The sequence below is a fragment of the Ictidomys tridecemlineatus genome (genome assembly GCF_052094955.1).
Source record: "Ictidomys tridecemlineatus isolate mIctTri1 chromosome 12 unlocalized genomic scaffold, mIctTri1.hap1 SUPER_12_unloc_4, whole genome shotgun sequence".
NCBI lineage: Eukaryota > Metazoa > Chordata > Mammalia > Rodentia > Sciuridae > Ictidomys > Ictidomys tridecemlineatus.
Window position 1 is genome coordinate 598,926 of NW_027520962.1, and position 19,725 is coordinate 618,650.

The 19,725-nt window shown below is 43.7% G+C and overlaps 1 protein-coding gene across 1 annotated transcript in view; it reads left to right on the top strand.

The window, feature by feature from the left end:
- Positions 1-19,725, top strand: part of LOC144372326 (acyl-coenzyme A oxidase-like protein) — a 58,576-nt gene that overhangs the window by 26,211 nt on the left and 12,640 nt on the right. Inside the window, exon 2 of the mRNA XM_078035709.1 lies at positions 16,110-16,226. Within this exon, the coding sequence (XP_077891835.1) occupies positions 16,110-16,226 (117 nt within the window). The remainder of the gene's footprint in view (positions 1-16,109; positions 16,227-19,725) is intronic.

Sequence of the window (19,725 nt, forward strand, 5' to 3'; positions counted from 1 at the left end):
CCTCCTGTTCTTATGGTCTTCCTCTCTTCTGGTTCTGACTTGGTACCAGGACATTAGAACTACGGGTGGGACAGTGTCTTGCTTTCCCCGAGTGACACCTCTGCTTTACAAGCAAGGTTTTGAGCAGGAATGATAGCTACAGGTTTTCTCAGTCTATCCTTCCTGTGTGAGGCCTCCACCCCAGAGGTAAGCTGGAGCAGGATGTTCAGATCTAGTATTTGTGACCTGCTGGGTCTGCAGTGGAGTTTCTGCACTATGAGTAGGAAGTTGGGTGGAGGAGAGGAGCCCCAGTCCTCTCAGATGTACCTCCTGGAATAGAGCTTCTGTGACATGGACCTGGGAGTGTGTGTGTGTGGGGGGGTAGGTGAAATAAGAGATGCCAGTACTGCTTCCTCTAAGGTAAAGCCACAGCCCTAGGCTAGGAGCCAGGGTGGAGGGAGCCCATTTGGCCACAGCTGCCTGGAATAGGGCTTCTGTCAACCTGAGCTGTTGGTGAAGGGAAGGTACAGATGAGTGGATCATGACTCCAGTACTATAGGCTCTCACTCTTTTTACTGAATTTTACTTTTTCACTCGCAGTATACCCTAGGACAGTTTCCAGAAGCCTTATGTGTTGTTTTAAAATAATTTTAAGCAATTAAATGAAAAGTGTGTTGGTATCGGTACTGTTGCACGCAGGCCAGCAAAAGTAGTGGAGTCCAGCCAGAGATGAAAGTTGGGTTTCCTTTTTGAGTGAAGTCCAAAGCGCGCTGCTATCTCACTTCCAGTCCATGAGAGAGGTGTTTGAGGACCTGGCCTCCTGACTCCTGGCAGGCTCTGTGGCCCAGCCTCCCTAGCCCCGTGAACCTTTCTGGAAGGCATTTGGTGGGCTGTCATCTTGAGTTTCATTCTTTGGCATCCTGTGATTTGGATAATTTCCAGTATCCTAAGATCTTACACAAAAACTCAGATGACCTTGTAAAAGTTTATTTGCTGACTGTATCCTTGCAGAGCAAATGAATTATTTTTGTCACAGGCATAATACATTGTTACTTTTGGAAATGCTTCTTGTAAAGTAAACAATAGTCAGTTTATTTTCTTTTTAATTTTCAATTATATGCAAGGATACATCAGTACAAAAAAAATAAAATGGGCTTGTCACAATCCAGATGACAGCACTGCGCTTTGGGATGGCCCAGGAGACGACTGGGGCCAGGAACAGGTCAGTCAAGGGAGGGTGGTAGCCAGATGTGGGTTGCTAAGGAGGAAGGTCCTGAAGTGGGGTTCTGGGAATGTGTTGTGTATTAGGTACCAGGCGAGTGCACCTGTGGCAGTGGGCAGCATCCAGGGATCTGCCCTTTGGCTGGACTCCAGCTGAGGGGACTTTTCTTGCTGTGTCGTAGACCTTGACCACAGATGTGTTCATCCAACACCAGATCCTGAACATAGGTCGGGGTAACTGGGTGGCTAGAAACCTTTAAATGGAGGATGAAGTGTTTGTTTTTTGCTGAGTTGGGTGGTTACTACAATGGAGATCCACTCCAAGAAATTTTTTGCCCTTCGAGAAATATTCCCTGAAATCATATTCTGTTGCCAACAGAACGGCGATGTTTGCTGTTACTTATTATTTCAATTGTAGAATCAGAGATGGACAGAGATGCCTGGAAAAGGCCATGGTATTGGAGGCTCAGGACTTGTATTTGTTTCCTGGCAGATTAGAGAATACAGTGGGAGGAAGGTTAAAACAAGGACTCATCTGCCAAACCATTGGAAGGAAGAGGGTCTAGGGAATTGTCAGGACCCGGGAATGGCTATTTTAAGCAGATAAAACAAGAGTCTGTTCACCTTCAGAGAGCCTTCTGGGGTCAGCCCAGTGGCACTCTCCAGAGGTAACTAGGTTGGTAGATTTATTCCTGTATTCCACTGGGGTAGACTTACATCTCTCACCCCTGTTCATCTCTGAAAGTTGGAATCAGCCACAAAATAACAACAGGTGAAATTTTTAAAAAGTCACCTATCCTTTCTTAGAGTTTGAAAAATATGACTAATGGGGAAAAAGTCCCAAAGTGAAAAAGTTAGGTTATATTGATTACATAAAAATAAGAAATATACAGACTCCAAAAATCAAAACTAAAAACATGACATAGTGGAGAAATATCCAAACAAATATGGCTGATATTGGTTTAATTTCTCTAATATATAAAGAGCTTCTAAAATAAATAAGAAAAACTCTAACCCCATAGTACGTAGACTAGGAAATGATATGAAAGACAATTTAAAGAAGATATGTATGGTTAATAAATATGTAAACAAATTAAATTATTAATAATGAAAGAAAGGCAAGTTAAATGAGGTAATAGTTGAATTAACAAAGATATTTGAAAGAACAACACTCAACTTTGCCAGGAATGTATTAAGATAGGTATGGTTATATACTGGTAGAAAGAATAGATTGATAAAACCTTTCTGGAAAGTGAGTTGATGATATATGTCAAGAGATTAAAAAAAAAAACTTACATTCTATGATTCAGTAGTATTTTTTCTAGAAATTTAAGGAAATAATCATTAAAATTATAATTTCAAGTATATTTAGTGATATGCATAGAATGAAATCTTAGGTAAACAGAAAAGCAGAACACAGAACTTGCATAATGTTCCTGATCAAGCATGTTAGTATATGTTAAAGAGTCATTATCCCTTGATTATAACAAACTGTTTCACTTTTTCTGACACTGGGGTCACTATAATTTTGCACACATTTTCCATGTAATATTTTGTTGTTCCTAGTACATTATTATTAGGTCAATATACATCTTTAAGATGTGGCACATCTTTTAAGAAGGAGAGCATGGGGCATATGTATTCCAAATTAGTATCTACACATGATTTTTTCTCTTCTGCCTCCCTTTATTCATATGAAAGCTAGACAAATCTAATAGTGTTGCTTTCCACACTTATACCAGTTGAACAAAGGTAGACTTTCTAAAGTTCAAATCTATGTATTTTATGTTTAAAAACTTGAAATGAGACTTGCGCTTGTAGGAAGATCAAGTAAATATATGATTCTTCCCCTAAGGACAACTACAAAGTCTGGATTGTTACATATGAACAAACCTGACAAGACTCAGAAAGGTAGAGACAGGAAGGCAGAGCAGCTGGGACCCCCAGGTCTGAGGAATGGTCCTGTGGGGATTTCCCTGGTTTCTTCCTGTCTTATGAATCTCAAGCCAGGACTAGGTTCTGGTGGAACCGAAACACCAATGGAAATACAAAGACATGTACGTGCCCCAACAAAACCTGTTTTTTCCTCCTCAAAGACCAGAAAAGAGACCACAAGACAGGAAAATTTCAGATAAATACTGCCCTCCTTTAGTCTAACACCACAGAGAGCTGAGACCCCATACATACCCATGCCCACAAAAGCCAAGAGGGGAGGTTAGACTGTCACCCTCTGCAGGTGCAGAGTTCTGACACCTGGTGTCAGAAGGCCAAGTCAGAAGCTGGGATTTTTATCCTTGCCAGAAGGTAACAGTCCTTACCCCTGTGGTCTTGAGAGATACCAGTAGGGAACCTGCCTTGCAGCTCCTCCACCTCCTGCTGTGGTGGGAGGGAGCAGGCTGAGGGGAGTTAGAGCTTTCTGGAACCCAGCAGAAATGATGCATGTTCACTGATGTGCAAAGGGGACTGTCCAAGGAGCCAGAATGCCCACCCCTCTCCTGCTGTGTGGAGGAGCCTAACAGAATCAGATTGGGGAGCCTGGATTTCTGCTTCTGCCTGTCAGAGTGACTCCTTTCCCTACCTCAGCAGTGCCAGAGGAAGCCAGAGGCTTACATAAGATCCAGAGTGGCCCCGGATAGTGTTAAAATGTACCAGTTTCAGTGGAAAATCACCGCTCATACCAGGAACCAGAAAGCCCTCAAATGGAATAAAAATGACAACCGAGAGATGCCAACATCGAGAGGGCAGAGAGAGTAATTTGAAAAATATTCACCTGAAACATAAAAACATAGAAAATTTTCTCAAAAAATAGAAAGCAAATTAATATAAAGGATGCGTCTGGGGTTGGGGCTGGGGCTGGGGCTCAGTGGTAGCACACTTCCTGGCATGTGGGAAGCACTGGGTTCGATTCTCAGCACTGCATATAAATAAATAAAGTAAAGGTCTATCAACAACTAAAAAAGATATTTTAAAAAAGTAATATAAAGGTAAACCAGACAGGCATTTTAGAATTAAAAAAAAAAACCTAAATAAAAATTATCAGTGAGCCAGGTGCAGTGGCGCCTGCCTATAATCCCAGCAACTCGGGGGGCTGAGGCAGGAGGATCACAAGGTCAGGACCAGCCTCTCCTGGGTTCAATCCCCAGTGCCCAAAAAACCCCCCAAATAAACAACAACAACAACAAACTAAACCCAACCAAAATAGTGACAACGACAAAACCCCATCAGTGTATGTGCTCAGCAGCACAATGGAGAGGACCCAGGGAAGAACTATGAACTGAGAGACAGAGCAGTGGGCATCCCCAGATCTGCATAACACACTGGACCTGGGCTAGGAGGAAGGACGGAGCTTGAGCAACCTACGAATTAACAAAAGACCTAGCGCTGTGTCTTCAGAGTCCCAGAAGGAAATGAGAAAGAGCAGTGCTGAGAAAATGCTCAGAGACAATAGCCAAGAACTCCCCAAATGTGCAAGGGGCATAACCCACAGATTCAAAAAGCTGAGCAAACCCCATAAAAGATGATCTCAGAAGGCTGTGGGCTGTAGCTCAGTAGTAGATCACTGGCCTACCACGTGTGAGGCACTGGGGTTGGTCCTCAGCACCACATTTAAATAAATAAATAAATAAATAAATAAAAGTATCATGTCCATCTATAATTTTTTAAAAAAAAGATATCCGCATAACATATATCACAGTGAAACTTTAGGAAACTAAAGGCAAAGGAAAACCTTGCAGCAGAGGGAAAGGATTGGAACCACAGCAGATGTCTCATCAGAAACCCATGGAGGCCAGAGGAAGTGGCCTGACATTTTGCAAATGCTAAAAAACTATGACACCAGAATTCTACATTCAGTAAAAATGACATTTAAGAATGAGAAGGAAATCAAGACATTTTCAGATGAAGGAAAACTGAGCTTATCACTAGCACACTTATCCCAAATGAATAGCCAAAGGAAGTTCCTTAGACAGAAAGGAAAAAGCAGAAGAAGTAAGCTTGGCTCATCAGGAAGGAAGAAACAACAAGGTAAGCAAAAAGACACACACACACAATAGATTTTCCTTCTTGAGTTCTCTAAATTATATTTGACAGTTGGAGCAAAAATTATGACATTGTCTGTTGTGGTTCTAACTGTAAATAGAGGAAGTATTTAAGACAAGCATAACCAGGAGAAGGAGATGGAATTTCACTTTAACTGGTGAAATGACCCAATTTTGTAGTGCTAATTTATGTATACGTAATGTTATATCTAGCATAACCACTAAAAAATGCTATCCAGAGGTACACTCCTGGACACAATAATGCATCAAATGGAATTTAAAAAGATGTTCTTGTAAGCTAAAAGAAGGCAATAAAAATAAATCCAAGAAATGAAAAACAGAATACAAATTAAGAAGGGAAGACTTTATCCTTAACATATTAGTAATTACATTAAATGTAAATAGTCTAAATAATTTAGGTAAAAAAAAAAAAAAAAACAGGTTGGGGCTGGGGATGTGGCTCAAGCAGTAGCGCGCTCACCTGGCATGCGTGCGGCCTGGGTTCAATCCTCAGCACCACATACAAACAAGGATGTTGTGTCTGCCGATAACTAAAAAATAAATATTAAAAATTCTCTCTCTCTCTCTCTTAAAAAAACAGGTTGCCAGAGTGGATTAAGAAACGTAACTAATCTCTATGCTGCCTTTAAAACATTCACTTCAAATATAACAACAGAGGCAGGTTGAATGTGAAAGAATAGAAAATGATATTTTATTCAAAGATTAGCCAAAGTAAAAACAGGAGTGGCTCTATTTATTTCATGTAAAGTAGACTTCAGGGAAAGAAATTACCATAGACAAGGAAGGATATTGAATAATGATAAAAGACTCAATCCATCGAGGAAATGTAGCAATCCTAAATATGTCTGTAAAACATAACAGTCTGCATTATATGAATCAAAACTAGTAGCACTGAAGGAAAACTAGACCAACCTACTTTTGTGCATCTGTATGGCTCTCAGGATGGAACCCAGGGTCTCATGTCTGTCAGGCAAGTGCTGTACCACTGAGCTGTGTCTCCAGCCCACCCACCCTCATTTTAATCGACACCTTCAATATCTTCTTTCAATAATTGATAGATAACTACATAGAAAGTCAGCAATCACATAGAAAAACTCAACAATGTGATCAACCAATAAGATCTAATCAGCATCTATGGAACAGTTCATGCAACAAAAGCAGAGAACACATTCACTTCAAGTACCCTCCTGGAATCACCAAAATAACATATCTTGTGCTCCGTGTGTGTGTGTGTGTGTGTGTGTGTGTGTGTGTGTGTGTGTGTGTGTGTGATTTTATTTTGGTTTTTCAGTTACTGGTGATCAAACCCAGGGCCTCATGCATACCAGGCAGGTACTCTACCACTGAGCTATAGCCCCTTCCCCAAGAGGGAAGTTTATAACAATGAATGCATACAAACATTAGTAAAGAGGAAAAGTCTCACCTCAATATCTAAGCTCCCAACTCAAGAACCTAGAAAAAGAAGAAAATAAACTAAAAGGAAACAATAAGTGAAATAATAAGGACTGAAATAATAAGGATGAGAGCAGAAATCAATGAAGTTGAAAATAGAGAATAATAGTAATAAAGCAAAGAGCTGATTCTTTGAAGCAATAAATTAGATAAATCTCTAACAATACTGTCAGAATGGGGGTGTGTGTAGAGGGAGAGAGGAGACAAATTATTATAAGAAATTAAAACAAAAAAATAAAAAATAATTATTATCAGGAGCCGGGTGCTGTGGCACACCTGTAATCCCAGCAGCTCAGGAGGCTGAAGCAGGAGGATTGCGAGTTCATAGCCAACCTCAGCAAAAGTGAGGTGCTAAGCAACTCAATGAGACCCTGTCTCTAAGTAAAATACAAAATAGGACTGGGGGTGTGGCTCAGTGGTATAGTACTCTTGAGTTCAATCCCCAGTATCAAAAAACAAAACAAACAAACAAAAAACACCAAAAGTTACTATCAGGAGTGATCCAGGGGTGATTATTAAAGGCACTCAGAACATCAAAAGAATAATAAGGGAATGCTCAGAACAATTCTGTAAGCATAAATCTGAAATTCTTAGAAGAAGTGTACTAATTCTTCAAAACCATAAAATACCATAACTCAGTGTGTAAAACAACTAGAATAACCCTATAACTACAAAATAAATAGAAGTCATAATAAAACTCCTAGATAAATAAATCTCCAGCATAGATGATTTCACTGTAAAATTCTACCATGCTCTTATTTATTTATTTGGTACTGGAGATTGATCCTGGGGGTGCATAACCACTGATCCATATCCCCAACTGCTTTTAAAATTATTTATTTTGAAACAGGGTATCACTAAGTTGCTTAGGGCCTCGATAAGTTGCCAAGGCTGGTTTTGAAATTGTGATCCTCCTGCCTCAGCCTCCCAAGCTGATGGGATTACAGGTGTACACCACTACACACAGCTTCTACCAAGCATTTTTTTTTTAAAAAATTAGCAACATTGAGAAAATAGAAGAAGTAGGAACATAGTCCAATTCATTTTATACAGCTGGTCATATCATGATTCCTGAACCAAATAAAGATAATATAATAAACAGAAATTACAGAACAATGTCTCTTATGAATGAAGACACAAAAATATTTTATTTAAATCAGAAAATAGAAGTTAGCAATATAACAAAAGAATTATACATTATGATCAAGTGGGACTTATTCCAGGGCTGCAAAGTTTTTTAATATTAAAGAATTAATCAAGATACCCTACCATATCAACAATCTAAAAAAGAATTCTATCAATTGATACTTAAAAGGCATTTGGAAACTTCAACATATTTTCATGGTAAAAAAAACTTATTTAAATAGAAGAGAGGAATAATTTCATCTTGATAAAGAGAATCTACAAAAAAATATACAGCCAATATTATACTTTGTGGTGAAACACTGAGTGTTGTCCTCTAACATAAGGAATATGGCAAGTATATACACTCTTGCCAATACTATTCAATATATTGGTAAAAGTTATAGCCGGTGCTCTAAGACAAGAAAAGGAAATTAAAAGCATATAGTTTTGGAAACAAGTAATAACACAGTACTTAGAATGATATGATTATTTACATAGAAAGTATTGTCATGTGTAACTAATGAAAACAAATAAAAAATTGAAAAAAATGACCAATGTGATTCTGCAACCTGTACACTCAGAAAAATGAGAAATTATATCCCATCTGGTTCAAATGTATGATATGTCAAGGTCATTGTACTGTCATGTGTAACTAATTAACACAAATTTTAAAATATTAAAGAAAAAAGAAAATTTCAAAATTTTTATTAAAAAGTCCTAGAACTAAGAAGTGAGTTCAGCAAGGTCAGAAGATACAAAATACACATACAAAGATCAATTTTAATTCTGTACACTACAGTAAACACATGGATACTGGGATTAAAATATAATACCATATACTGACATGCACTGCTTAATAGGGGCCCAGTCTGAGAAATGTATCATTAAGCAATTTTGCCTCTATGAAAATATCACAGCGTGTACTTATAAAAGCTAAGCTATGACATCACTAGGCAATGGAATCTTTTGGGATCACCATGAGATATGACCTAGACCTTATTATATGGTATTTGACTTAAAAATTGCTCATAAAATTGAAATACTTGGGTGCAAATTGAACCAAACACATGTGGGGTTTACATGCTGGAAATTACCAAAAACGTCAAAAAAGACCTCAATAAATAGAGAAGTATCTCATGTTCGTGGATCTGAAGACCTTGCTATTGCTTCTGGAGCCTCTGGACCCTCGTTAGTTACCTTGAAATTTGGAGATGAGAAGGGTTAGTGGGGGCACCAGCTAGCCTTCCAGCATCTCAGGACATCCTCGATGTCAAGAATAACCTCAAGCCAGGCAGAAGCATGGGGACAAGCACACACTCTGGAGTGCTTCATTACGTGGCCGTCATCTCCTGGTGCTCAGTATCGGTGAAGGGAGACCTGGAGATGTTGGGGTGCAGCCTTTGTTGCCTGCCTCCCACTGTCCACACTCAGGTCAGGCTTGCTCTCTTTAGGATGGTAGCAGGCTCTAGCCACCGACTGGGCACCCAGGATGTACCAGGCATTGCCCCTGCCATGGGACGTCAGAGAAAGAGGACACACAGCCAGGAGCCCCCAGGGTTGACCCTCTGGCTTCCTCACTCTCATGGCTGAGGTGCACACACTTGTTCCTCACTTAGCACACACTGATGATCAGCCCCAGTTTAGGGTTGAGGATCCTGAGGCTCAGAGAGTTCATGTAACTTGCCTAAGACAGCACATTGGCAGGTGCCAAAGCCTGGCGAACAGACATGTCTGATCCCAAGCCTGGGCTTCTCACCACTCTGTCTTCTGCCTCCTCTCCTGGGCTGCCTGTGGGGACACAGCCACTTGATCTCTGGATGTGCTCCCATGGACAGCACAAGGCACCAGAACAGGACAAGAACAAACTCAGCAGCCAGACAGCCAGGTTCCTGGGGTGTTTGTTTTCAAGAGGTTTGAACCAAAACATGATGGATCAGACCCACTCTTGATTGTAGAGCTGAATCCTCAGAGAAGAACCTGGAATTGGCCAATCTCAGAAGCAGGGTGACCCTTCTGGTCCTCGCCAGCCAGGATTATAACATCAGTCAGAAACGACCTGCTCAGAAGAAACGTGGCCCCAGTGTGCAGATTTCTCCTGCCTGAAGGGCCTCTAGTGTCTCCATTGGGGTCATCTCTCAGCTGGTGGGAGGAAGAGGCCTGACCCTGACCAGCTGTGATCTGCAGCCTGCTCCAGCTTGCTCTGCTCTTCCAGTGCTGGTGGGTGCAGAAGTCGGTCTTGGATAATGGAGGGTCAGTTGCTGCCAGATACTGGCCACAACTTCAGATCCATGGGTTTCTGGTTGGGGAGGATCTTTTGTTCCTGGGATTTTGATCTGATGTGATCAAAAGGAAAGAAAAGAGTGAATGGTGGGCAAAGAGGTGCCCTCGGGCCAGGACAGTGTGGTCTCCATGTCTGTGTTTGCAGGCTTGTGGACACCAACATCACAGCAATGGACCTTCATTTCTTTCTGTATCTGAATTAGTCACATGTTTAAAAAAATTGTCACTGTCATTGATCTCATCATAATATCTCTTCTAGTATTTGCTAGCTTTATTATTGGTAGACTGTTAGGGTTGGGAGAAAAAGTACTCAAAAGGAGTTAATGTTATTTGCTGGCATTTTGAGAACTCTCTTCTTTGGAGTCAGTTTGCATGTTTAGTCACATCAAGACCACCATGAGACAGGGTTTATCTATATCCCCCTTACTCGCACACATGCACAGCTTTCACCTCCTCTACAGACAGACCCAGAGTTGCCCCCTGGAAGAGCGACAGCTACAGACTGGTGGGGACAGCCTGCCGAACCTGATGTCTTAGGGCAGGTCGGCTCAGAGCCCAACGGGCACATCCCGAAACACTGTGCCGTAAATGCACAAACATAAAAGCATGACTTTTGTGCGCACTATCTCTTTCACAATCCCAAGGTTGACCCCAAGGTAGGATGGATTGGGGTAACAAGTGATGGGGCTGAGAGTTGGGGTGTCTGGCTTGTACACATTTTTAATAATAAGAAGCCAGGAATTTTTACACCCTGACTGGCCATTTGGATCCAATCTGCTGGGTCCAGTCAGTGGCATTAAAGTGTCCTGCTTTGTAAAATATTTGCCCTTTGAGTTTCTATGTCCAGGAGTGCCTGAGAGGAGGAGGAAAAACAGGAAAAGATGGGTTGTGGCCTCACTGAGAGGTTGAAGCCTCTCTGTGGAGGCCTGTGGGGAAGGGTTCAGGGCTCAGCCTGGGCCTTCAAGGTTCCCCTGAACCTAGTCTGCATCTGGGTCATTAGGAAGGGAAGGTGGCCGTAAAGAATGTGGCCTGGGCCCAGGAAGGAGCTCAGCTTTTGTCGGAAGGGCTCAGCACCTTGACAGTGAAGGGGGATCCCAGGATTACCTGAGACCAGCCTGAGCACCTCAAGACGTCTCAGGGCCAAGGGCAGAGGCCACATGCCTCTCCTTCCACGTGACGGGATGCCGTTCGCAGCAGCCTGATGCAATGATGCCGCAGAGCGGGAAACATGGGAAGCAATTATCTTTTTAGTAGGTCACTGGCTTCCTTTGGGAGAAGGGACCAGAGGGAAAGCTGGGAAGGCGGGCACTGTGGTCCCCCAGAGGCTGTGCCTGCAGTAGCTGTCTTGGTGATTAACAGCCGTGTCACTTTCCACGAATGTTGCTTTAAGCAGCCGCGTTCAAAATTGAGTGGGAATGAAATAAAACAACCCAAAATAAATGCTTCCTCTATTCCTTAGGAGTTGTTGGAACCCAGAAATAGCTCTTTAAATCTGTAATTTTAAATGGCACCGTGCACAGCACTCTCTAAGCTCCAGGTTTATTTTCGCAGAGATATCATTGCGTGTACAATGTCCTGTTTTTTGTTTTTAAAGACCATGAAAAAAAATGAGCTAAGTGACTCTGGGCTCTTTCAGGAGTGGGTGCAGGGAATGTGTTGGGTACTGAAGTAAAAATTATGTTTACAGAGAAAAATATAGCCTTTACATGTATTTTTAAAGAAAAAATAGTAACCCAGTGGAGGAAAAGACCAGGAAGAATATTGTGTCCGTCTAGATCATAAACTGGAACAATAAAAACCTCTGGCAGGCAGTAATTGCTGGCCAGCTGCAGGGGTACAGCTGTGCCCAGGGCAGCATGCCAGGTGCTGGCAACCAGAGGATGGGCCTGGCTGGCATGGCACCCAGCTCAGCCAACGGGTCCTGAGAGCATCCATGAGAGGTGGCTGCAGAGTGGCAGGGCAGGTTCCTTCACAGGCCAGGCCCTCTGAGTCTTGAAGTCCTCTCTCTCTGCCGCTTCTGCTGCAGCCAGGCTGCCAGCTTGGAGACTGACAGTGGCAGTCACGGGGCTGAACCTCTGGCTGCATCTCCAGGTGGGAAAAGGGTCATCAGCCTTTAGTGTCCCATTTCCCCCTGGAGAAGCCAGACAGAGAGGCATAGAAACTACTCAGTGCTTTGGGGACTGGCAGCATCTTAGGCCGGAGGGAGGGAGGAGTGAGTGAGTGAGTGAGTTAAGTGCTGCTTTCTTCTGCCCATCACTTCTTTCTTTCTGGTCCCTGGCAAGAAAGCCAGCAGTGAGGTGGGCTGCTGGCATTAGGCGAGGCTCCTTTTCTGCCTTCGTCTATCCCTGCCCTATATGCACGCTGGTATTTACCCAGCACGTCAGATGTTATTTATTTATTTTTTCAAAACATCTAGTAACATTCCAGGGGGAGGATGGGTGGTGGGAGGAGGGGTGGGCGTGGACTGTGAGAAGGCAGGATAGTCAACCTGCCCTCTCGCTTCCCATCTTTCCTGAGTGCTTACCCCCTTGCCTGAAGGTGAGCAGGCCTGCCATCGGTGAGCTGTATGTTTTAAAATGTGAGTTTGCTATTGTTGAGACACGGTGAGGTCACCAGCTCAGAAAAGGAGCGCTGCGGGGAAGACAGCTCTCTGCTCACACTTCAAGAGGAGGGGTTGCACCATGCCTCACAGGGCCTCCTGGGGAGCTGAAGGACTCAGGGAAGACAGGCCTGGGCCTTTACGGTGGTTCCTGCAGGGAGCAGTGGGCCAGGTGGGCCGAGCAGGGGAGGACTGCCCACTTTGGATCATGTTAGTGGGTTCTGAGGCCTAGGCTGCCTGCAGTTGCCTGGCACCTGGCCCTGGGTGATGAGGGCAGGGCCATAGTAGCTTCGTGTGGGAACCTTATAGAGGAGGTGGTTAGGTGTGGGCTCTGGGTTCCTGAGCTTGCCTTTGAGAGATGTGCCCATAGAGCATCATTTGCTGCCTTTGGATTAGCTAGCTGTGACCCTTCCCTGGGAACTCCACAGAGGTGTAGTGCAGCTCCTCCCTGTCAGCACTATACAAGTCACGCAAGGCCTGCCTCATGGCCCCTCTGTGGGGGAAGTCTCTTTCTGCTCTGTCACCCCAGTGGAAGTGCAGGGGTTAAAGAGAAATGGGAACATGACAAGGTCCACCTGCGAGGTCCAGGGCAGGTCCAGGTCCTGCGACGACCAGACAAGGCTCGTTGTTAGAGAAGTACCCGTTTATTGAGGAACAGCTTTGCACATTTATAGAGCTGGGGGCGGTTCAACAGAGCAGGGTATTGGCACGGGGCACTTTCCGATTGGTGGGTAAGGATCATGAGGGTCAGCAGGGCTCACCATTGGGCGGCACAGCAGGCAGGTGAGGCCTGGCATCTGAGGTCTTGAGGGGGACACTGTGCCGTGCTTCGTCTGCATTTCTTCATTCTCAAGGTTCATTCATTCCTCTTTTTTTCTGCTATTGAGTGCCTACTTCGTGCCATGCCAAGGCAGGTTTCACAGGCAAAAACTGAAAATTTGGTGGATGCTATTTAAAACTGTATGTTTGAAATGGCTTTTAAGAAAATCCAAACCTAAAAGGTGTGATGATTGATCACTTCCTTTGCTGTCTCCATGTGATTAGAGTGCCCTGAAATGATCTTTTGGCTGCAAACAGGAAATACTGGTGATTGACAGAGGGTGGGAGATTAGGCCATGTTCAAGGCTCTTGCGGCACATGCCACCTTGTCTGAGTCTTCTCTGTATCCTGGGCTGTGAGCTCAGTGGCTAGTGCTTGACCACCTAGACCCTGATAGATGCTAGCCCCTAGTACACTGCTGGACATGATAGACGCCAGCCCCTAGTATACTGCTGGACACAGAGCAGATACATAGATGTCCCCTGATAAAATTTTAGACACATCATTAATAAAGCCACTGTATAATCATAGCATTTAAAAGTAAAAGTTCAGACAGTGAGGAAAAATGTAATTTGTAAAATGACTGTATCAGACCATTCCAGCTTCCATAGCAAAACAATAGACATGTTTTTCTGGTTCTGGAGTTTGGAAGCCTGAGATCAGATCTGGTGTCTTGGTTATGTTTCTCTTTCTGGCTTCTAGATGGTGCCTTCTTGCTCTGTCCTCACATGACCTTCCCTCAGTGCATAAGTGAGAAAGAGAGAGCTCTCGTCCTCTTCATATAAGGCCACCGATCCTATTGGATTAGCACCACACCCCATGACTTCATTTAACCTTAATTACCTCCTAAAAATCCTATCTCCAAATAGTCACTTGGGAGTTAGGGCTTCAACATATGAATTTTGTGGGGACCCAAATTAAGTCCACAGCAATAACCTAGTATTATGATGGCACCATTATTGGATCTGTGATTTTTGTCTCTTTTCTGGTCTCACCGTGATCCAGAACCAGCTGAGAGCTTTCCTTATGGCCTGTCCAGCCTCTCATTTGGAGCCATGCCCTGCAGTGGTTGGGCGTATGCAGGGACAGAGGGAAGGACATGGACCGGGGGCAGGGTGGGGTGGTATTCCTGGGACAGTCATCTGTGGGTGGTTAGATTGTGGAAAACAATCCGGTGCTCACAGTGTTTGCCAGTGGCTGCCCAACGCATGCTTGCCATTTGTCCTCACCACCTCCCTCCCTGGGACATGGCCTATTGTTACTTCTAGATGCCTTCAGTGTGAGAGACATTAGGGTGACTTTGTTTTGATTACAAATAAAGATGATATCAAAATATAAAATTATGTTTAAGAAAGCCTTTATGAATTAGAAAAGTTTTAGAAAAAAAATGGTCTTTCCCTTTTCTTTTTGAGTGATTGATAGATATCCCCGGTCTAAGGGTGTCTGCAGCACAGGTGTGCTCTGGGCATTTGACAGTGGGCACTGTGTATGTGTGTGTGCTCGTGTGTGTATATGTGCATGTATTGTATCAAATGTCATTCTTTAAGAAATCAACATCAGCAAGACGTGGTGGTGCATGCCTGTAATTCCAGCAGCTCAGGAGGCTGAGGAAGGAGGATCGCAAGTTCAAAGCCAGCCTCAGCAGTTTAGCCAGGCTCTAAACAACTCAGCGAGACCCTGTCTCTAAATAAAATATAAAAAAGGGTTGGGATGTGGTTCAGTGTTTGAGTACCCCTGGGTTCAATCCCTGGTACACACACACACACAGACACACACACACACACACACACACACACACACACACACACACTCAACATTAAACTCTGAACTGCTTGAAGTCGGAATGCTGCCAGACTCAGGACCATAGAGCACTGGCCTGCAAAGGGAGACTGTGCAGCAGGCCTTGGCTCTTCTCCCGAAGTCTGCAGCCTCAGGCTTCTGCAAGGCTTGTCCCTGGCCATTGCCTGTGGGGACCATCCCAAGCCATCTTGTATGCTCCTCTGAGGAGAGCTTTGGTCCCCTGGACACAGCTGCCTCAGAGTGCAATGCAGCCTCTGTCCTCAAGGCACAATGGACTCACGGCGGATGTGGAGGGGCCTTGCACATAGACTTGCAGGGGGGTGCTGAGGCACTGGGAATAATGACCCACTGTGAAACTGACGAGAGCATGGGGTTAACGTCACCCTCTGTTGAGGATGCCCTTTTGAAATATGCTCTGGGGTATGCCTCCTAGCCCATTAATGATACCACAAACATGGGAAAGCTGGATAATTAATGATCACAGGGCACGTGGAACTGCAAAATGTCATGTAAATGCTAAGGATAAAAATTACTGTGTATTAGATACATTCCTTTAAAATATTCCATGGTGGGAAGATTAATTTTCAAAGAGTCCAAGAGTTCCACCAGGCTTCCTTCAGAGTCTTGGGTGTCTTATTATTTGAACCCCTTTGAAGGAGACCTGGGTTTCTGTATTACGCACTGCTGGAAAACAAAGGGTGGGGAAGCAGATTTAGCTCAGGACATGAATTTGCCCACCACATTTTGGTAAAAATTTGTCATTGATTTTTCTCTAGCCGGAGGCAGTTTGGGCCCAAAGCCAAGGAAGAGGTGAGGATCATCGAGCACCAAACACAGACGCTCTGGCTGATGCCTCACCTGGCCACAGTGCTGGCCCTGACCTTTACCAGCAGGTGAGATGGCCCTGGGGTCGTTTCTGTCCAGGCCAATGGGAGACCCTGGTATTAATAAGCACTAAAAGGAGAAGCAGACACTGGGGTCATTTCCTAACCACGAGCTGGAAGGAGCCTGTGGTACAAATCTGATGCCCAGGGTAAAGGTGGGGGAATAGTGGGGCACAGTGGCGCTGCCTGTAATTGGAGCAGCTCAGGAGGATGAGGCAGGAGGATCACAAGTTCAAAGTCGCCTCATACACTTAGTGAGGCCCTAAGCAATTTGGTGAGACCTTGTTTCAAAATAAAAAATAAAAACCAAAATGGGCTGGAGATATGGCTCAGTGGTTAAGCACCCCTGGATTCAATCCCCAGTAACAAAAAATAACAATTAAATAGATAAATAAAATAAAAAATAAAAGGGAAAAACAATTGTCAGTTATCTATTAGACAAATGGAATCCAAGTGAATTTGAGAAAACCCGAATCCAATGCTTCTTGCCAGTTTCTAAACATAACAGACTTGAACAGTTAAAATAGCTCTATGTTCTAATAAAAGTTCTAAATCAACAGTCAAGTTTTCTAAAGTAGGTCAAGGTGTGTGTGTTGCGGTGGGGCGGAGAGGCAGGGTACCGAGGACAAGGGCAGCGATTGATGGTGCCTTCAGGGTGCAGGGCAATTCACATTTCACCCCAGGCTCTCCCCAGGAGCTTCTCAGCAGCTCCTCCTCAGAGCTGGGATGCTGTGGGGTGTCTGTGTGAGTATTGTCACTCCTGCGCTGAAGGAAATTGGGGCTCTGCCTACGATCACAGGGCCCAGGAGTAGGTGGACTGGGAACAGGTCTCCAAACCTGGGTCCTTCCTCCTGTGTTCCTCTTCTCTACATTTGCAATGCCGCGCTAGTCATACTGTGGATCACTTAGAGTTGGCATGTGTTTGAAATTTACACACTGAGGAGTGACAGGTCCTGGGGTCTGTAAGGTGGTGAAGGGAGGGATTTGCCATATCAGCATGCTGCTGACTGGAGAGGTGGGGATGGGGGGGGCTGCCCTCTGTTCCTGTTGCACAAGGCTGGAGCAGATGCCAGCCCTGCAGGGTGTCCCAACAGCAAATCCTACAGACCCAGCTTCAGGCAGCAACAGGAAGGTGGAGCCACGCTACCTGGAAAAAATTTAAATTACTTGCATCCAACATCTGTCATTTAAAATATTTGGAGAGTTTTTAAAATTTGCATATAGTAAAATGCATGGTTTTTAGTGTATAGTTCAGTAAGTTTTGATAAAAATACATATTCATGTAGCAAACATTTCAATGTCACAAATAACAACCTTTGTTGCAAATATGCCACAATGGAACCCATTATTCTATATAATAAAAATGCATTTGGGCTGGGGATGTGGCTCAAGCGGTAGCTCGATCACCTGGCATGCGTTCGGCCCAGGTTCGATCCTCAGCACCACATACCAAAAAAAAAATGTTGTGTCCACCGAAAAACTAAAAAATAAATATTAAAATTCTCTCTCTCTCTTTAAAAAATGCATTAATAAAAAGAAATTATGATACACCCAGTGGAATATTACCGAGCCATAAAGAATGAAATCAGCCAGGCATGGTGGTGCATGCCTATAATTCCAGCATCTTGGGAGACTGAGGCAGGAGGATCAAGAGTTCAAAGCCAGCCTTAGCAATGTAGAAAGACCCTAAGCAACATAGTGAGGCCCTGTCTCTAAAAAAATATAAAAAGGTCTGGGAATGTGGCTCAGTGGTTGAGCACCCCTGTGTGCAATTCCCAGTACCAAAAGAAGGAAGAGGAGGAAGTGGAAGGGGGCGGGGGAAGAGGGGAAAAAGAGAAGGGGGAGGGGGAGAGGGGAGGGGGAGGGGGAGGAGGAGGAGGGGGAAGGGGAGGAGGAGATGATGATCATCCTGTCACTTGCAGGCAAAGGGATGGAACTGGAGGATATCACATTAAGCTAAATAAGCCAGACACAGAAAGACAAATATCACGTGTTCTCTCTCATATCGGAACCTAAAAAAAAGGATGTCAAAGTAGGATCGTGAATATGAGGGACTGGGAAGGGTTCCGGGGGAGGTGGGAGGAGGATGGAAGAAGGGTCAGATGGATACCGACAGTGCAGGCTGCATGCACGCAAATATCACAGTGAATCCCATTAATGTGCAAAATTAATATGCATTAATAAAAATAGATATAAGTAGAAAAGCATCAACATTTCCCTGGGAAAGTTCCTCAGGCCCCTCATAGCCAGCTTCCACCTCAACACCAGCAGAAACAGCCAGCTTTCTTTCTTTCTTTCTTTCTTTCTTTCTTTCTTTCTTTCTTTCTTTCTTTCTTTCTTTCTTTCTTTCTTTTCTTTCTTTCTTTTTTTTGGTGGTGGTGGGGTACTGGGGATTGAACTCAGGGGCAATCGGCCATTGAGCCACATCCTGGCCCTATTTTGTATTTTATTTAGAGACAGAGTCTCACTGTGTTGCTTAGCACCTTGCTTTTGCCAAGGCAAGACAAACAGCTTTCAGATTGCTCTCCCCCTAGCTTGGTTGGCCTCCTCTAGCACAGCAGGTAAGTGGAATCATAGACCATATGCGTTTCCTTCAACGTATCGTTTTGGTGTCCCTCAATGTTCTTGATGGTTGGCTAATTTTTATTACTGAATAGGAACATTAAATGGACAAACTCCAACTGGCTTGTCTATTCTCCCCCTGATGGACCTGGGAGTGGCTTCCAGGATTTTTATCCAGGATGAATAAGACACAGTGAATACTCTTGCACAATACTCTTTCATTTTTCTAAGGGTAAATACCTAGAGAGGACTTTCTGGGCAAATGGATAAGTATACGTCCAACATTCTAAGAAATTGCTAGTTTTTCAGAAAGGTAGTACACATTTTTGGTCCCTTTACCCATTTCTAAATTGGGTTGTTTGTTTTCTTGTTGATGGACATGTAAGTTTTTCATATATCCAGCATAGAGTTTCCAGTATAAATTTTCTAATAAATTTATTCAAATTGTTGCTTTTTAAAATTTAATTTCCAATTATTTGTGGACAGTGTATTAAAAAACAAACTATTTTATATATTGACCTTATATCCTATATTCTAACTAAATTCACTTGTTAGATTTAGCAGTTTCTTTGGGAACTCTAGGATTTTCTATATACACAATACATACATAGGAATAAAGAGTTTCCTTCTTCCTGCCACTACTGATGCCTGTGAGTTTCTCCTTGCCTTAGTGGCCTGGCTAGCCCCCTGCACAGCACTGGAGAGCCATGGTGAGGGCAGACGAGCCTCCCCTGGGATTGATTCCGGGGCCGCAGGCAGTATTTCTCCATCCGTAGTGAGGGCTCACTGCAGGAGGTTTTTAGATGCCCTTTAGTAGATGGAGCAATCCCCCTTCTAGTTGGATGAACATTTCGATCATGAATCTTGACAGCAGAATTTGTAAAAACAAAATGAAACAAATAAAAAAAAACCCAATCTGACTTGCCTTGACATTGGGTTCTGTGGG